Below are 21,226 nucleotides of genomic sequence, written 5' to 3'. Positions count from 1 at the left end.
ATACTACTAAAATATGATATTAAAATAAAAATATTTAAGAAGAGCTACATTTTTTGTTTTTTGTTAATTACTGGCAAATTAAAAAATATATTTAGTGGAAGTGTACTTAATTTGTTACGTAATTGTTTTGAACTGTCGATCGGTGAAGATATACAAGGCTTATAAAACTGCATCGGAGCGTTAGAAATTCCAGATCGCGTCAATAAGAGACTAATTTTATTCGTGGGATGATTTCGGTCTTGGTTAAAATGCATCCCACAAATAAAATTATGCTCCAATGCTGTTTTATAAGCCTTGTATGTCTCCACCAATTGATGATTTGAGATAATTATATACGGTAATACCTTGACTTACGCGATTTTCAAATCTCGTCGATTCGTCTTTTGTTTGAGCGCCACGCAACTCTTGATTACTCATTTCCCCCACACTATTGTTCAGCTTATGTGTTCGGACGTGTTGCGCGGAATTGACACATAGCTGAATACATTATAGATTGAAATAAGATTTAATTAAAATTTTTTGTTGCTGTTTTTGTAGATAAAAATACGCACAAACTTATGGACTGACCTGATATATATAATAAAAGCAAAATTATGTTGATAGCAAAGTTTTTCTAATTCCTTGATAATGTAACATAACTATGTTGTCTTTTAAGAACTATTTATTATATTATTTTATAGATTTTGTTATAAATTCTTTCGTAACTGACTTTTTTGTTATGAATTTCTGTATTTAAACTTTGTAATGTCTCGGTATTATTGTGTTCTCAGTAGTTAATTACAGTTAGGTATAGAATATTTTCTATTCAAATAATCATTTCACTTAGTTTTGTAATAGTCTAATTATTATTTTATAATTTTAATATTTCATATTTCAATTATTTGTATTTTTTATAATTAGAGAAAATAATTTTACCAATAAATTATCCTTAATTTTCAGAATTGTCATTTAAATTTTATTTTAGTTAGGAATGTCATCACATGAAAATGCTACTCCCATAAGAATTCTACACAACTCAGCAGGACATTTAAGTGGTCCAGCACGTAGTTTGGGTGGAGTTCTTGTTGGTTATTTAGGTATGCTATATTTTATATAAATTAATTTTTATTTTTTAGGTAAATATTAGACAAGTGAGAACCTGTTATAGATTTAAATTTTGTAATGATTAAAAAAGTTATTTAAAAATTATATACATAAATGACTATTAAATACAATTCACTATAATTCAATTACATTTAATTTAATATAATATATAATTCAATTTAATATAAAACAGAAGTTTAGATATGAGAAAATCTCATATTATTTCTGGATTTGAAATAAAATAAGTTTAAGTGAAATGAAATAAATTTCAAAGAAAAATACAATAAATAACATACAAAAGATGATTTATTAAAAGATTTATTTCTTTGTTTTAATAATTATTAATTCATTAAATAAGATATTAACATGAAAAAATGAAGTTTTAATCAGTAATAGCCATAATTTAAAGGTGCTTTTGACATTTTAAAGAAGATTATTAATAAAAATCATTTTTTTGTAAGTAAATAACTACAGTAAATAACTTAGGTGCTACTATAAAACTGATTAATATATGGAACTGATGAAAGTTGCAGATAAAATATTTATCTTCAATTATTCATCAGTTTGCTTAAATAATTTTTATTGTAGTTTTTCTCATTAAAATTTTAACAATCATTCAGAATCAAAAGATAACTTAACAATTAAGAATAAAAAAACAGTAATCATAAATTTTTTATCTGACAATAAAGAAATAATTTTATATAATTTTTGACTTATAGTTATATTTATGTTCTGCATTCTATATCTTAAAATAAACTGTCATTTACATGTATTTTTTTGTCATATTGAGAATAATGCTATGTATCCATTAAAATTTTAAAATACATTAACATAATACAACTGTGCTTTTCTGGGATTTGATTGTAATTAAAAATGTAACACTTTAATTTTGAAAATTTAAACTATTTTTGATTTTTTGAAAGACTTTTGTATGTCAAAATGATGTTTAACTATATATCACATATTATATTTACTTCAATATGTTATAAATTTAAATGCCAATCATTTTGCTAAATGGCTTAGATTAATAATCTGTGAAGTGATATATGAAAAGGAATGTTACAGAATGACAGTACAGTACAGTTGAAAAAGGAAATTATCTTCATAGCTTTTGTCCCTATAAAAATTTTAATTATTTTAGGTGCTAGAACATTTGTTCCACATCCAGTTGCATTAATTGTTGAAAATATTGGAGGAACAGCCACTTTGCTTGGACTTGTAGCAATGGCAAAAGATGTTGAAGGATTGTATGCAGCTGTAAAAGCATTGGTTTGTGTTGTAAGAAGTAATCGCTCTGCTCAACAAGAAATGGACAGGATGCGAAGATATCAAGTAAGAAAAAGAATTTTCACAAAATTAGAACTTAATAATGTCAGATATTCATGTAATCTTTATCATTACGTCATAATCATAAATTTTAAACATTTTATTTAGAAAATTATATTTAGTATTTCATCAAACTTTAAATTTATTAAGCTTTCAAATAATTACAGTAATATCTCGACTTACGCAAACCTGGAGTTACGCGATTTTCAAATGTCATCAATTCATCTTTTGTTTGAGCACCACACAACTCTTGATTACTCACTCCCCCCACACTATTGTTCAGCTTACACGTTCCTCACTCCCCCCACACTATTGTTCAGCTTACACGTTCCTCACTCCCCCCACACTATTGTTCAGCTTACATGTTCGGACGTGTTGCGCGGAATTGACACATAGCTACAATTTATTTTGTGTTATTTATTTCTGTGTTTGTTATATCTATGGAGACTCGAGAGACTCTATGTGGTGATTTCTTGTAACCGGGAACGAATCAAAAGATGAGATAAGATTAACGAGAACATTTATTAGCTTACATACATCCGACTTGGATTTTTCACAAATTGCGAAATTATACCCTGACTTACGCGAATTCGACTTACGCGGTTATCGCTCGGTCCCACCTATCGCGTAAGTTCGAGGTATTACTGTATTCAGCTTATTTGGATAGTAGATTGATATAATCAGTCATTTTAGTTGAATTGAAATATATTGAGAATGGTACTGTTATAAGTAGGGAAAATTGAAACTCTTTGCAAATAAATAAATGATGTTAAAATAGTTTTTTACTGAATGTAATTACATTTATAATTTTATTAATGATTATTGTATATTTTCAACAAAAATATTGCTAAGTAATAGATAAGGCAGTATGTTTCTTTTATTTTTAAAGTAAATGTTTTAAATATGATTTGTGCAAGTGCATCTAAAAGTATTTTCATACTTTATATTTTTACCAAAATAATAAGTATGAAATTATTAACTTAAATAGAGAGAATAAATATAAAATAAAAAATTTTATTTGTACATCGTTTTATTAACATAGAAATTTACATAAATTATTAATTTTTTCTAAATTGTAACAGCTAATAAAGTAAAATTTTTAATAAGTACAGTCTGATTTGATAGCATACTCCACAAAAGCAAATCAAATATTAATTTTGTTTAAAATAAATTTTATAAATTTTTGGAATCAAGTAATAGTTGTGCATTTGCATAGACATGCACAATAAATGGATTGAATGGAACATAATACTTAGGTAACGAAAGTGAAGTCATTTCACATGCACATAGACATCTGACAGACACAAAAGTCCTAACATAAGCACTTCACTACTATAATAGTGTGTGCTAAAAAGCTGTTATAAATAAAAGAATAACTTGACTAAGAAATTTTTAGTAAAGTATACTACAATATATAATTATAAATTATAATAATAATATTGTATGTATTTATTTAAATATATATACATAAAATGCTAACATGTCATTGACTTTATGATTGTGTATTATAGATAACATTTTATAATATGTAATTTATTTTTATGATTTTTTTTAATTGAAAATTTTTTAAGTTATAAGGATATTTTATTTTGAACTTGTTTATTATAAATAATTAAAAGTAAATGTTTAATATAAAAGTTTTAATTGTAATTTTTTAAAAATAACTCTTTTCATTTATATTTAAAAATAACAAACTGATTATATATTTCTATATATGTGTATATGTATAAATATATATATATTTTTTTAACAGAGTTTAGCAATGCTTTTGAAAAAGAAACAAAACTTACTGAACAGTCATATTTTGCATCTTATATTTTCTTTGGTGGGAACAGTAGACAGTGGAAGAGAAACAACCATTATTCCTAATCCAACAGCATTTCAAGATATATTATGTGATTTGGAGGTAAAATAAATTTTGCTTCTTTAAAAAGAAGCTTAAAGATAATGTTTTAATATTGAAGTTTTGTTAGAATTACAAAAAAATATTAGTTTTGAAGTAATAATTTTTAAAAATATAGGAAAAGCTTTCTCAACCAATATCAATTTAATTGAGCCACTAGATTAACCAGTTTCTTTCTTTCTAATATAAAAGAGAGCAAGATTTTTAAATTAATGAATACATAACATACATACTTAAAAATTTGAGAGACTTAATTTTCAAAAAACTTTGCAATTCCCATTCTGAAAGATCACTTGCTAGTGTAATAGATTTTAATAGTTTAGTTGTGCTTCATTTTTCTATTAGACACACTATTTAGTTGTAGAAGAAATCATTATTTTATGGACTATATACGGGATCATCAATTACTGCAAACAAAAATTAGCTTCTGTTTTAAGCTCAAATTAGTAAATTTTGTCAATGACAAGAATGATACTATTGCTACTTTTGCATTATAAAAGTTTATTTATAGTGCACAATAAAATTTGGCTGTAATAAAGTGTACTTTTTAAACTATACGATACAAATTTTAGTTATAACTTCACTGATTCAGACTATGCTTTTCCCTAATTAGTCCAAATTAGTGAGGCTGTACTCTGTTTTACTACTGAAGAGTGATTTTTTTTATAACATTTCATATATGTTATATATATCTGATAAATTTTTATTACTACAGTTTATATTGTAGTTTATAGAATGCTGATATTTATTTATATTAAGAGAATAGTAATGATGAATATAACATAACCAAAAATAATTACAAATAATTAATAGATCAATTATTAATAGCTTAAAATTTTGAAAAACTCATAAATTTCATGATTTATGTCAGGCCCCATGCAAGTAAATTTTAATGCCAGTTAAATGGGGTTGATGTTATCAGGTGAGGGCTCAGTTTCTGTGCACAAACAACTCTTAATTCTCTTGCCAACTATAATAAATGCAATTTATAAGTAAATAATATAATAATCAATTGGACTAGACATTTGTCATGTCAAAACAGTTTAAAATAAATATTAACTATTTAGTTGTCTATAATAATTTTTCTTGAATTTGCATTCATTTCATTATATAATAGTTGATTTAATATATTAATAAATTGTTATAAATGTAGGTATGGCAAGATGTTCCTGGAGATTTACAAAGAACTTTATATGAGCATTTTTATGAATTAGTAGCTGAATCAAGGTAAATTGTAATTTATTATTTATATGAATTAATGAATAGCATGTATTTATACTACTAAAAATATTTTTATAAGATCTATATAATTAATATTTCTTTACTACAGTGAGAAAAAATACAATTTGAAAATTTTAAGAGAATTAGAGATGGTATCCAGACTGTTACAAATTTTAAAAAGAACTAATCTAACATCTGTTACTGCTCGTGTTATATGTAATTTATTATGCGTGTTGTTACGGAATACAACAAATAGCAAAGATATTTTATGGTAAGGATATTTTTCAAATTTTTAAATTGTTAATTTTATTTCACTAAGCTAAAATGAAAATTTTATAAAATGAAAACTANTATCCTATATTTTTTCATCAAGTGTTTCTGATATAAAATAAGCTTAGTTTTTCAAAACTGAATTTGATTTGTGGTTATATCATATTAATTGATGTTTATGTAAACATTGATACCATGAATGCCCATTTAGCATTATTGTTTCTTTAAAAAATACTATCAATATAAAAACAAAATATTAGTTGTGATTTTATTATACAATACTATATTTCATATCTTTCATAATAAATTGCTTATTAAAAATTCAATTAATTTATATTTTTCAATAAAAATTATAAATACAGTAATTGAAAATGTAAAAAACATAATAGAATATCAAAACTTATAAATTTACAAAGAGAAAATTTTCTGTAAAGTTACTATTGTATAAAAATTTTAGAACTTTCCTTCAGAAATAAAGAAATTTTTTCTTCCACATTATGATGAATTCGAAATTTCACAGAAAGTTGTAAATGAGGAGACTTTACTTAAAACTAATAAATAAACAACTTTTAATATCAAAAGGAAACAAAAATGATAATTGATCTGTCCACCTGTTTTGCTTTGCTTATTTAGATTTTGACAAATTTATTTTATTTTGACAAATTTATTAGATTTTGACAAATAAATTTGTCAAATTTATTGTTTCACGTGCAGTGGTAGTTTCAAGGGCAGTGGTAGGAATAAAATACTTTACAGGTAGCCCTACCGCAGTTCCGTTCCTACAAAAGCCGGCACAAATCGAATCAGCGTAAAACGAACCTGTATTTACAGTGAGGTATAGGGTTAGGTTCTACATGAGGGAAAAATAAACTAATAATTTTGTTCATTAATACAATATAACACAAAATACATATAAATTTTTAATTTTTAAAATGTATTTTATCATAAAATAAAGTAAAATGTTTTTATTTAAAATTTTTGGTTTCGAATTTCTTACATTTTTCGGAAAAAAGTATCCCTCTTTAATTATTTACATTTTTGATTTCTTTCATTAAGAATTTCGGAATATGGTCGAATATGATGCTCCTTTTTACATTTGCACTTCGCTCCCAACATTGTCTAACTCACAAACTTCATCCGTCAAACTTTCCTTAGTTGAAAGGATACGTTAACCCGACGTAGAGCTACGGACGAGCGAAGACACTGATTGGTCAACCACCGGTCGCCGTAGCACATATATAAGGTCAGTTTGAGCGGAAAAATTCAAGATGGCTAAGGAGAGATAAATATCTTCTGGCCACCGAGAAGTAGATTTGTCTCACTAATGATAATTTGTGATCGCCGGAAGTGCTATTGCGTCGTAAGGTGTTTTCCTAAATGAACTGATAAGGGATACATTCATTGGCGCTATGGATTCGGACGCCATTTATTGGACTATTAAGTTTAATATTTTGACTCGTGGGTACCTAAACGTTTAGTATTTTAATATTAATTTAATGCAAATGTATACATACCCAATAATACTAAACAGAAAAAATAAATATATTTAATAAAAATCTTTGTTTTAACAAATGTACAATGTCACGGCTTGGTAAATACGTCAACACTGAAATGAAAATCAGTCTAGTATAGGGAAAATCGGGGAATTACACCTCAAAACAGCGAATTGCGCAGCGGCGTTATTGTGAATCAGCGTAAACCGAGGGCTACCTGTATATAAAGTAAAGTTGAGACAATATTTATACAGTGGGTGATCAGTTAATGAACAAATTGGATATGAACACTTTTGTGAAAGATTTTTATGATCGGACAACAAACACATGTTTGGATAACGAACATGTCACTGAACAAACATAAAAAAGAAGTGACAGAAAATAACGAATACCAATTGATTTTCCCTTGTCTTCAGGTAAAAATTCGAAAGCTTTCAGAGTGTGGGAGATGTCAACATCAATGCTCAACTTTGAAACTCTCCGTTGTAATTCCAGCTTTTTGTTTACTTTTCTTACAAATAATTTTTTTATAGTCTTTGCGAGACCAACAGTCTCGCAAAGACTATAAAAAATTTGCAAAACTCCGTAAGTTTTGTGTTGGTTTTTATTTTCTAAAGGTGAGAGTTTAACTGTCCTACCGGGAATTCGTTAACATTTTAACACCCAAATTTCAAATCACATTTGGGCCTCACATTTACATAATTCTTTTATGTGCTAGTTGATTTCTGTTCTCTGAATTTTTGTAAGTGCCTTTCTGAACTTTTTATTTCAAACAGAAATTGAATAATATTATGGAGCATAAAAAGAGTGGAATGTCATAAACTTAAACTGTGTTCACCATAGAAACCAAGCAAGAGATAATAGCCAAAGTAGAGAGTGGACATGTCTGATGTTGCTAGGCAGTATGGCTTGAACAGGTCTACAGTAGGCACAATCTTAGCTAAGAAAGATGTAATCAAGAAGATTCAAAGAGCTAAAGGAGTAACGAAAATCACATCTGAGAAACAAAGATGTTCCATCCATGAAAAAATGGAGAGATTGCTTTTAATTTGGATAAAAGAAAGGGAAATGAAAAAAGATGTAACTAGTATGACAATTATTCAAGAGAAAGCAAGAGAAATTTTTGAAGAACTGAAGAAACAAACTCCAAATTCATGATATGAGAAGATATAATTCAAAGCTACTACTAGATGGTTTTCAAAGTTTAGAAGGAGAACTGGCATTAAACATGTGGTAATTCACGTTGAGTCTGCTAGTGCAGATAAAGAAGAAGCTGAGAAGTTCTGTCTCAAATTTGAAGAATTCATTAAAAAAGAAGGATATTGTCCACAACAAATTTTCAATTGTGATGAAACTGGTTTATTTTGGAAGTCATGCCAAACTGTACCTACATTATGAAAGAAGAGAAAAATATTCCTGGGCATAAACCCATGAAAGACCGATTGACGTTACTTTTGAGAGCTAATGATAGCAGTGATGTGAATCTTATCCTGTTTCTTGTCTATCACTCTGAGGAACCTAGAGCATTAAAAAAAATTCCATAATTAAAGAAAAACTGCCAGTGATGTGGAGATTGAATAAAAGGGCGTGGGTCATGCAGACTCTTTTCATAGAATGGCTGTTTGAAGTTTGTGCTCCAAGCATCAAAGATTACCTTCAGACCAATGAATTGCCATTAAAAGCATTGTTGCTATTGGACAATGCACCAGGACACCCAAAAAGACCTTGAAGATAATTTACTGGAAGACTTTCCCTGGCTGACAGTTCAGTTTCTACCTCCGAATACCACTTTGTTGATTCAACCAATGGATCAAGAGGTTATTGCAGGTTTTAAGAAATTGTACATTCGAGCACTGTTTTGTCGGTGTTTTGAAGAATGCCAGTTCTCCTCAATGATGACATTAAAAACGTTTTGGAAAGAAAAATTTGATTTGAAGCTATATTGCTCATTCAAAAGGTATGGTCAAAAGTTACTTCTGACCATACCTTTTGAATGACAGTTGAATTCTGCTTGGCGAAAGCTGTATCCCTCCTGCATTCAGGGGGAGAGAGAGAGAGAGATAATGTCTGAAATTATGGATGAAATTATGACAACTGCTAGATATCTGGAATTGGTAGTGAATAAAGATGACATTGAAGAGCTCATAATGAAATCTGAAACTGATTTGATGACAGAAGAACTCCAAGAATGCTTAAATGAAGAACACCAAGAAATTCAGCGAGATGTGTTTTCTTCTGAAAAAGAGGAAGATGAAAAAGGATCAATGCCAACATCTGCTATTAAATATCTTTTGAAGAAGTGGGAAGATGTCAGAACAACAGTCTTAGAATGGCTTCCAAACCAAGTTGAGGTTAATAGGCTTGGGGATCTCTACGACGAAAATGCTATTAATTACTTCCGAAAAATCCTGAACAAGAGAGAAAAGCAATCAACATTGGACAGATTCTTTAACCCCTATAAACGGAAAAAACATGACTAATAAAAATGCAAGACTAAACAAAAAACAACGTACCAGGAACCTGTTGCCGGTGTGCTTCTTGGTAAAAAACCTTGTCTACGAGCACCTGCCATGCAGGTGCTCGTAGACAAGAATTTACAACCAGCAAAGAGGTGCATGCGTCAATGATGCCATCAATACGTGCGATAGAATTCTTAATGATGTCTTTAGTGAATTGAATTTGAATGGCATTCGCTTAGAAGTCTGTTACCTGAAGAAGAACTTACAAGTTCGAAAACGTTTGTAACGCTTTTTTACCGAGAAGCACACCGGCAACAGGTTCCTGGTACGTTGTTTTTTGTTTACTTTAACCCGGTGTAGCACATTGCCAATTGAATGCAAGACTGTATATGTATGTATTTTTATTATTACATATAAATAAACATAGTAAGAAAGTATATATTTTTATATTTTTTGGAGTCTCCAGAACAAATTAATTAAATTCTCATAAAAACCTATGGTAAATTGATAATCGGTTAATGAACAATTCAGATAACAAACAAAATATTGGAATAGATTATGTTCATTAACTGATGTCTCACTTTATAGTAATTAGAGGATTAGGTTCTAAGGATTTTTTATTTATTAATCTTTACAGTCTGAAATTTTCTTTTCTTTTATTATATTTCTTCTTTGCTTGTTAATAAAGAAACAATTTTCTTCTTATTTTATTAGTTAAAAGTAATGTTGCTTTAGTCCACATTTCATACCAGATATGGAAAGCTTAGGAACCAGAGGCTGTTATTAATTATATACAAATTTCCAGTCTAGACCAGAATTCATGTGATTTTTTTTAAATTAAAATATTATTAAAAATTGTAGCCTGGCATTGTAAGAATGTCAAAATAGCTAAATGATTTGTTTTAGTTTCAGTTTACACATGTGCTCTAGTTTTAATATTAGTTTTATCTTCATCACCAGATCCACTCCAGTTTTAGTTTTAGATTCAATTGTATGGAATTCTGATAAATAAATTATTAGAATAAAAATAATAATTAAATAAATATAAATGTATAAGGGTGAATCATGACAATGTTGCCAAACTTCACCAATGTTTGTAGAATGATACAATAAATACAGGTATCATAAACAGATGTCCTGGAATGCACTTTTGAGATGCTAGACAGGTTTTATTTTGCTTGGGTGATATACAGTATATGATTGTAAACTCTTCAGTCTTATACCTTTGGCAAATGGAGGGATGAAATTTGACATTGTACAGGGTCCACCAGACACTCTTGTGAGCCATCCACATTTGCTTTGATTTTTGGTTGTTGGAGGACAGATGTCTCACAATGTAGGCAAGATACAGATCTTGTCGAACTGATGAGAACTATATGATCCTGCCCATTAATAAAGACTTCAACACTGCATAGGTCAGACTCATTACACACTAATGTTGCATATGCATATGGATAATGCTTATTGCACAGACCTAGCTGTGCAATAAGCAGTTACCTGTCAAGCACCTCAACAGTGCATTTCCAGACACTTCTTGTTATGTCAGTCTACAAACATTGGAGAAGTTTGCCACCATTAATCATTTTGTATATTGATTTAAATTATGGATTTTCTAGTGTTGTATTTGGAGAATTAGAAGTGTTTATGAATATTGTAAACATGCAGTTTTCTGTTGATGATTCAGAGGATATGGTTAAAAATCAGAAAATCCTTCAATTGGCAGCACATCAAATGTTGTGAGACTGTAGGTTGTTTACACTTTCTGGCTTCATTTGGAGATGGAAAAGAATGAAAGTAGATGCTTTTCTTTCTTGTTATATTCTTTGCATTCTTGGTTCTAAATTGTCATTCCAAATTATTTGTAAATTGTTTGGCATCAGTTCTCTTCACAATATTTCTCTCCCCCTTTCTTGGCTTTTTTAAAGCCATAATATATTTTAACTTATAATTAAAATAGATCCAGATTTTTCCTTTTGGTATGCCACAAGCATGCAATTATTTAGGTTCCATAGTGCTTTATTGTTTTTAAAAAACCAAAAGGCTTCACTTGGATTTTATCCCTTTGATGCAAGTATAGAAACTGTAATAAATTCATTTAACTCCTATTACAATCACTTTGAGAAAGAGTAAGAATTTATAACAACTGTACTAAAGTTGAAATCTTATATTGTTTCAAAAACTAAACTAAAACTGTTTTCAGTAGTTTTAAATTTGGTTTTAGTAGTAAAACTAAATTTTGGTGACTAAAACCAAATTGAAGTTGAAACTTTTATGCCACTTTCATTAGTAACTTCTATATATACTAGGTTTTTTTTAATTAACTTACCAAAGACTGATGCTCTTATCTTAATAAAATCTATTATTAAAGCTTGTTTTTTATTTCTATTTAATCTCATGTAAATTTTCTGATATTGAGCTAAGTTTAATGTATATGATATGAAGTCATATTGTATATGATATGAAAATGGAAAATCTCATTTCAGAACATTATAGGTTGAAAATAGAGATGACATAATTTCAATGTTATAATAGTTATCCTAGGCCTAAACGTAAATTTTATCAAAGAAAATATTTAATTTTAAAATAAAATACTAGAATTTTTTAAATACCATGTTAGACTGAAGTTGTCATGTAAAACAAAATTTTGCCACATTTGTCTGATCTTGTTGAATTGAAATAATGAAATATGTATACTGTGTAAATCAAAGGTTAAATATATATACACAATAATTTGAATCACTCTATTGATACATACATAAAAATAGTTAATTGTATCAGCAATTTAGTATTAAATAGCTAAAATATGTAGACATATTTTTTGTTTATTAATTTATGAAACAAAACTTTTAGTTTGACTATGAAATACATTTATTTTGTTTTATGTTTTTCAGTTTTGGACAGTTTACTGCAGCTACACTTCCTACTCTAGCTGCAAGTGAGAAGCATATTGTATTAAATGAGTCTGCTATAGTACAGTGTTTAGAAGAAAGTACAGGTAAAATTCACAAGTTATTTCATTATGAGAATATTTAAATAAAAGTAAAATTTAAAAAAAAAATTTCATTTCTTGTCAAATTCAAATTTTGTTTTTTAAAAATCACTGTGGATAGTTACTAATGTAAAAAAAATTGTTTTGTTTTTTCTTAGATAATTCTGAAGATAATATGGTAAATGTTCATAAAATTTGGCTTAGGAATTGCTGTTTAACACTGTTGCGTTCACTTCTTGTTAATGAAGATGAAAGTATAAATCAGTTGTAAGTAATTTATAAAACTTATACAATTCAAGAACATAATCACTACAGTTAATAAATATCAGTGTTTTATTACATGTTATAAAAATGTCATTACAGAAATGAATTTTTCAGATAATTTATTTATTTAAAATAATTGAAATTAGTAAAATTCAGCAAATGCAATGAGAAAATAAATTTGCAAATAATTTAAAATATAAATATATAATAAAAATATAAGTATAGCAATCTAATGCTTGAATTTAAATGAATACATTTTTACTTTTAGAATAATGAAGGCATTGTTGTATAAAACATATTTCTATGCCAGTATTGGCATAGAAGTTTGTTTAATATTTGATTATCTTGTTGCATAAAAATTCTAGTGAATATTGTATTGGTTCACAATAATTACATGGTTATTTTGAAGAAACTAACCATTTACAGCTAAGATCTTACTTTACATAATATTGGTTTTCTTTAATAATTTCTATCAAAGCAAAAATATTTTATAATAATATATCCTGTGTATTGATAATTTTCATTACTCACATAAGTATTAAATCCACTGTATCAAGTTTTTCTTGAAAATATTTTATTTGAAAATCTTCTTTTCTATAATGACTGTTAAACTTATTAAATTAAGAAGATATTGCAATATTCAAAACAGAAATTTTTAATATTTATATAATTTAGTAAATTTGTTCTCTGACAATGTATCTATACTTAATTTTATCAGTATATTTTCATATATATGCATATGAATTATGAAATGAAATTTTAAAATCTTAATAATAATTTCAATTTTTTATATTAATTTTTAAATATTATTTTCTTTTTTAATTTTTAGGTTTGCAGAAGAAATTGTAAAAGTATTAGGATTTGATTGGTTACTATTATTTCTACAAGGTCATCTTCATCCAAGTACCACAATATTATCTTTCCAAATACTTTCATTATTGCTCAGCCATCAGTCATTATTGCAGAAATTTCGTGAAGCAACATCTAATGGAGGTTGGTTAACAGAAACTGAAGCAGTAACTCAGAATCGTGTGGGAGTAGTTTTAGGTATGTATAACTTTAAAGAACTTAGTTTATAGTTGTAGTATTATAGCAATTATTTAAGAAAAATTATCTATAAATGGATTTTTAAATCTAACATTGTTTAAGATTGTAACATTTTATGCACTTTTAATTAAATAGTATAGTTTATGTAATACAATTCAGATAATACATAAAGAAATAAATTAGAGCTTCCAAAAATGTTTAAACTATAAATAAAAACTATTATTTTTCTTCCAAAAGACTCTTATTGATATTTATTTTTACATATAAATCAATCATATTTTATTTATTTATTTTTTAATATTATATTTAAATTGAATTCCAACAATTACAAATATCTTAATAACAATTTTAATTTCTTTTTAGGTTTCAATATGAGTTCTGCTAATAATAAAAATATAATTAATAACAGAGAAATACATTCAGAAGCATGCCAGGTACCAGGTTTTCAGCATTTACAGTTTTTGATTGTACATCATGTTCACATTATTGAAGTCTATTTTTTACTGCTGTCCATATTATTGGGAATTCCACCTCCCAGGATACCTAATAATCCTAAGGTATTTATGCAAAAACATTTATAAATGATATTATAGTAAACCATAGGATAAGTAAATAAAGTGTAAATTTAAAAAAAAGTAGTTTTTGTTGTTATAATCATGTAAATTAGAAATAATTTTATTAAAATTGCTTTGTTTACTTTTTCAACATTCAAATTTAGAAAGACAAATTATTGAATTTCTGTTTTCAATATTACATAATACATTTAGATGAAATGTAGTGGAAAAGCTAAATGATTGTTTGCCTAACCAGAATTGCACTTGTAAGATATTTAAAAATTTTTTTTTGTTTTTATTATAAATTAAGTGTAATCATATCTTGAAGATGTTTGTTGAAAAAATTATTACATTTTTCACCACAATTGTAGCCTGCTACAGTTTTCAATTGTTAAAAGTTGCTTAATGCAGCTGTTTGGCTATTATTGAACTTTTTTCATTTGGAATCTGTGAAGTGAGTGACAAGAAGAAGAAAGATATTTGTGCTGTGCTGGAATTTATAGATGAAGAGAAAAGAGTTTTTCAATGCCATTTTAAGTGAATAATGACTGTGGACTGTAATCTTTTCACATTTTGTACTATGTGGACTTAATCATTTTCAACTTTGTCTTATTTCTGATTGTTTTCTACTGTATTTAAACAAAAACTCTTACTTGAACAGTTGCCTTACATGTTTTTGAAGAGCTACATACTTGTGGAAATAAACATTTGCTCTATTTGCCATGGACAAACAGTTTTTTTCAAAAACAATATTTCTTGGCACTTAGATTAATTAGCTTTGCCAGCTTACAAATATTAAATAAATTTTGCAAACTTCACAAATTTCACAGTTTTTGTTTTAAGATTTCTAAGGAATATTACAAAAAGAAGATTTGTTAGCAACAGTAGTATTAAATAAAATGCAATCTAACTGAGATATATAAATTTTTATTGCAACAAATGCAACCTTTAGAACAGGGGTGTCCAATCTTTTTGTTTCTCTGGGCTGCATTGAAAGAAGTCTGGGAGTTTTGGGCCACAACTATATATAATATATACTTGTGGTCCAATATACAAGTATATTTAAGGATTAATATGTCTAGATTATAATAATAAGTATTAGAACTTCATCACGAAAAAGTATATTTTAAAAAATTACTTCTACAGACACTTTCAATTTTTACTTAGAAATAGATAAATCCATTTATTATAAAAGAGACAAACGAAAATTTATTTGAAAAACACAAATATTTGTTTAATTTGGTCTTTAATTAATAAAAAGCGATGAAACACTATTTTAAAGTGCATTTTTATTCAACTAATATATTTACAAATAATATGTAGCCCAAAAAGTAGCCAATGCGCCAAATTATATTTTTTACCTCAAACTAAAAAAAGTAGCCACATTTGGCGCAATGTAGCCAAATCTTGCAACGCTGGAAGGAATACTAAATAAAGCTGGAGTTGTGACTCAAAGGNTATTTACAAATAATATGTAGCCCAAAAAGTAGCCAATGCGCCAAATTATATTTTTTACCTCAAACTAAAAAAAGTAGCCACATTTGGCGCAATGTAGCCAAATCTTGCAACGCTGGAAGGAATACTAAATAAAGCTGGAGTTGTGACTCAAAGGATTATAAACCCAAATGCAGGGAAAGGAGAGAAAGGACAAAAGATAAAGAAGTGAGAAAGGTTGGAAAATTAAGGGTCAATATTTGCATAACAGAAGATCTAACCTTTCTCACTACTTTTTATCTTTTGTCCTTTCCCTCCTTTCCCAAATTTGGGTCTATAATCCTTTAAGTCACAACTCCATCTTTATTTAATAATCCTTCTTCATTCACACATTTCCAAGTATTTGAAAATATTTCCTTTCCACTCAAAAATAAAATATGAATAAAGGTTTACGGCTTTGTGAAAATTTTGAGTTTATGCCGTTGAAATAAATAAATAACAAAAGAATTTAAACATTTTTCTGTTTTGTTTTTGGGGCTTTGGGGTCTTGATCAAATAATTGCAGATTTCAATTAATAAAACAAATTTATTAAGCGCTCGAATACTGTACAGAGTGCCGGCAGTGTCGTACACGTGGTCAGACAGACTGTCCGGGAGNTGCTCGTCAACGGTTGGGATATTAGATCGGCGACCAATTCGGCTATTTCACAGTCAAGCGATCCTAGTACATGATGGTATTTCGTAACTTCTGTCGTGATATTAGAGACAGCGAATTGTGATTCCACCTGTGTGAACCATACTCTAACGTTCTTTCTCCAAAAGGGTGGAATTTTCACCGATACACGTGCTACCTCGACGGAGTCTTCGCTCTTGCTTATGACGGAAATATATAATATAAATACTTACAAAATTGGGTAAATAAGTTCTTGTGATCACGTTCGGGTCACCACTTTGGGGTCTTGATCAAATAATTGCAGATTTCAATTAATAAAACAAATTTATTAAGCGCTCAAATACTGTACAGAGTGCCGGAAGTGTCGTACACGTGGTCAGACAGACTGTCCGGGAGACAAAGACTGAAGACTAAGGGCACGGTAAGTGTTGCCAGGTTGGCCACAGTTTACACGTTTATTGGGCCGCATTGGAACTTGTCTTGGGCTGCATGTGGCCCACGGGCCATGGGTTGGACACCCCTGCTTTAGAAGAATTCTTCAGATTTCTAAAAATAAATTAATGAAAAATTTTTTAGAATATTTTGATTTTAAACTCCTATTATAAATCAAAACTAAAATTATGTTGTTGTATTTAGTTTAAGTGTTGATACTGTTTTATTAGGAGTAAGTTTTCTTATAAAATTTGAAAATTAAATTCTAAATCTATGTGAAATCCTATATTAGAATGAAAAACTTTTAATATTGTTCAAAATAATCACTGTAAAGCTTTATATACAAAGAAGTATAAAAAATTCAGACTAATTAGGGCCAGACCCCCATCTAGATTTTCAAATATATGTGTAAATTATTATCCATTTTTTGACAGCTGAATTTGGGTTTTTGACACTTCATTGTATTTGTGTTTATTAATTAGGTTGTTAGAAATGTGTTTTAATTTACTTAAATTTATTACTACTAATTTTATTTTATTTTTAATGCATTGCATTTTTTGTCATCTGTATAAAAAATTATGTTGTTGACATCTGTGTGCTTTGAAGAGTAAGAAATAGTTTATGGAAAATAAACTATAGGATAAAAAAAGAGTTTAATTCTGTTTCATTGGCCTGCATCAGGTTTAACATATAAACTAGAAGATTCAAACTGAAACTAGTTAATGTTCTTACAATATTTATAATATTTAACAGTTAACAGTTCTTATAATATTTTATATCATAGTAATATGATATAAAATATCATAGTAATATAAATTAGTAATATCATAGTAATATAATATAAATTTTATATCATTGATTTATTTAAAACTTATTTTTAAGCTTATATTTAATGTTTTGTTATTGAAGACATGAGTGAATGAAGGTGTTATGTTACAGTCATTCAAATCTCTTGTCCTGCATGAAGGAAGGTGTAATGTATCTGTTTTTCACATACCATCATTAAATATCTTGGAATTAAATGACACCATAATATTGTACTCTCTGCAATATCCTGTTTCAAGGATATATTTACACTGGAAAATTTGAATGTCAATTCACTCAAAACTTTCATCCACTCATGTATTCAATTATCAAAATATCTTTGTTATTTCAGTTATAAAAATTATTCAAATGTTTTTTGTAAACTCGTTTTAGAATATTAAACTTTGAATTCGAAATAATTTATGCAATTTTAAATGTTAACATTCTAATATAAGAAGAATGGAATACTGCTTATAAATTTTACATTTATACATCATTTTACATTGATCTAAAAACACTTCTATTACTTTTACTTTTGAAATATTTCATTATATGCTTCTTATTAACTTACGCTGTTTGTCTGTCTATCCAGATAAAGTAATTCAATTATTACACACTTCCCATATCCAATATAGTTGAAACTTTGCATACATATGTATTTCTGATGACAATGCATTTTTTTAGTTTTCAAACAATTTTAGCAATTAGCAAAAACTTAAAATTTGTAAATATCTGATAATAGATTGCATACACAGACCTTATCCTTTTTAGTTGTACTGTGTACAAAAAAAAAAACCTTGTAACTCAATACGAAGCTAAAGTTAGCAATATTTGCCAATTATAATAAGTCACTTTTATAACCGCTTTCTTTATTTGGACAAATAAACTGAATTGTTATGTCTTTCAAATCCGACATTCACCTGACTTCAAGAATTACTCAGAAGACAATTAATTCTCAGATATTTCATTTAAATGCATTTTGGATTGGGATGCTTGCCAATCCTTCTGCAGTAAAAGTAAACTCTGCGACAGAGCCTACACTGATATTTTGGACTATTCAAAATCAGTCACAGTAATGGTTACTGTGGTGTATGCTCTGTTGCAGAGTTTACCTTTACTGCAGAAGGATTGGCAAGAATCCCAATCCAAAATGCATTTAAATGAAATATCTGAGAATTAATTGTTTTTGAGTAATTCTTGGACGTAGGTGAGCATCAGATTTGAAGGACATAACATTTTGGTTTATTCATCCAAAAACAACCTATTTTCAGTGGTTATAAAAATATCTTGTGACAATTTTTCCCCAATTTTACAATTAAATGATAAAACAATAAGAATTTCAATATTTTATTGTTACATATATAAAAATAAAAACTGTTAAGAAAGTTCTAAAGAAATATTTTTTCACATAAATGCACTAAAAAATAAAAAATAAATTTTCTTCAGCTTGTTGCTTCAGTATTTTTGGTACTCTGCAACCAAAAATAAAAATGAGGGGCATTTATGTTTAGAAATATTTTTAGTTACATTTTCTATAAATTTTTATTGATTTGACATGAGTGCCCAACACTTTTCTTTTTGGTTGCATAAAATCAAGAAAACTATGAAAGCTGAAGAAAATTTTTTTACTTTTCTGTGCATTTACAGTCCTTAAAAGTGAAATTGCAACACCATGAAGGAATATGCATAGCCACATGCAAATTGCAGAACTGGTAGAAGTGACAGAGATATGAAGATGATTAAATTTTTTGTACACATTGGGTTATGTAGTACTTAGTTTCAGCCTATAATGATCAGCAGCCAGCTTGGACATTAAATGTGACAGTTCATGGCAGCCAAACTTTAGAAGTGTAGAAAATGTCTCAGAGACAACAGTGACAGTGAGCTGAATATCATCAATTAATGGCTGTGGAACAAGACTGTATCCTGGAACTGCATGACCTCAGTTTGTCAATGTGCACAGTTTCCATGTGTAATTGGGCACAATGTGAGTACCTTCTAGTGATGTTGACACAATGGATGCAGGAACATATGTGAACACGCTGAAGAGGGAGTGGTTGATACTGATTCATAACAGAGTGCATAGACCAATAGATTTGCTAAATGGCCTGACATGACTCATTTGGCATGGCATGTGACATCATCTGAAGCCACCTGTTGTCATCAACAGGTTCATCTAGGTCCACACAAACCATTTGCGACAGCTTGCATGAAGTCAGGCTGAATGCACTGCATCCAGCAACAGGGGTGTCATTAAATGCTTGACACAGGGCTGCACGCCTAGCATGGTGTTATTGTCATTGCAAATGGACCACTGAATGGTACAAGGTATTGTTTATGAATGAATCCCACTTCTGTATGTGGAGGAATGATGGCTTTGGTATGGTAGTATTCCAAGGAATGCTGCCTGCCAGCCCTTTTCGCCAAGCATCACATTGGCCGCCACACCAGACATCATGTTTGATCAGCCCTGGTGTACATTTCTGGTACTCTGACAGTGGACACGTATGTAACATGAATTGTGGAGTCTGTGGTTTTGCGATGACATGGAATGACAGCAAGATAATGCCAAACTGTACATTGCATGGTAAACTTTCACCAGCCTGAACAGAATTCACATTCTTCCTTGGCCAGCAGCCTCACCAGATCTCTGTCCTGTGGAACCTCATCTGACATGAAGTGCACTGGGGACCATCATCACATACCTTAGACAACATGCCCACTGCAGTGGATGCCTCTTGACAAGGAATACTTCAGACAACCATTAATAGTCCTATTGATAGTATGCCTTGCAATATAGCTGCCTGTGTGGCCATATTCATTACTGAATAAACAGGTGTCTGTTGCATATCTTTGTTCTTTAATCATTTGTATGTCTCTAACCTCTACTGGTTCTGCAATGTGCATGTTGCTATGCACATTCCTTCATGGTGTTGCAATTTCACTTTTGAGGAATAAAAAGCATTTCTTTAAAACTATTTTAATATTTTTTATTTATACATTTAAATTTATGATGATATTTTATTTATATCTCATTTTCTTTTGCATGAAGATAACAAATATCACAATATTCTTTTTAGAAAACATTCAGAATTTCTAGAACATATTTTTTGTGTTGTTCTCTTGTATTTCTGTTTATATATACTACCCACTGCCAAAAGTATTGGACCATCCTTCAAAAATATTGATTTTGTAGTTTTGATTGCATATAACTATTCTCAGTTATGTTTTACAAATTTCCTGTATTTTTTTCTCAAAATTCAATATTTATTTA

At 28.5% G+C, this 21,226-nt stretch overlaps 1 protein-coding gene across 3 annotated transcripts in view; it reads left to right on the top strand.

Annotated features, from left to right (window-relative positions):
• Positions 1–21,226, top strand: part of LOC111621744 (WD repeat and FYVE domain-containing protein 3-like) — a 169,344-nt gene that overhangs the window by 119,302 nt on the left and 28,816 nt on the right. For all 3 annotated transcript variants that reach the window (XM_023363972.1, XM_023363971.1, XM_023363973.1), the window contains 9 exons: positions 965–1,076; positions 2,225–2,415; positions 4,163–4,315; positions 5,466–5,539; positions 5,643–5,804; positions 12,647–12,750; positions 12,903–13,011; positions 13,838–14,055; positions 14,419–14,612. In XM_023363972.1, the coding sequence (XP_023219740.1) occupies positions 965–1,076; positions 2,225–2,415; positions 4,163–4,315; positions 5,466–5,539; positions 5,643–5,804; positions 12,647–12,750; positions 12,903–13,011; positions 13,838–14,055; positions 14,419–14,612 (1,317 nt within the window). The remainder of the gene's footprint in view (positions 1–964; positions 1,077–2,224; positions 2,416–4,162; positions 4,316–5,465; positions 5,540–5,642; positions 5,805–12,646; positions 12,751–12,902; positions 13,012–13,837; positions 14,056–14,418; positions 14,613–21,226) is intronic.

The sequence above is a fragment of the Centruroides sculpturatus genome, unplaced genomic scaffold (genome assembly GCF_000671375.1).
Source record: "Centruroides sculpturatus isolate CEXI.00-Female unplaced genomic scaffold, Cexi_2.0 scaffold21, whole genome shotgun sequence".
Classification (NCBI taxonomy): Eukaryota; Metazoa; Arthropoda; class Arachnida; order Scorpiones; family Buthidae; genus Centruroides; species Centruroides sculpturatus.
This window is presented reverse-complemented; position numbering and strand designations above follow the sequence as displayed.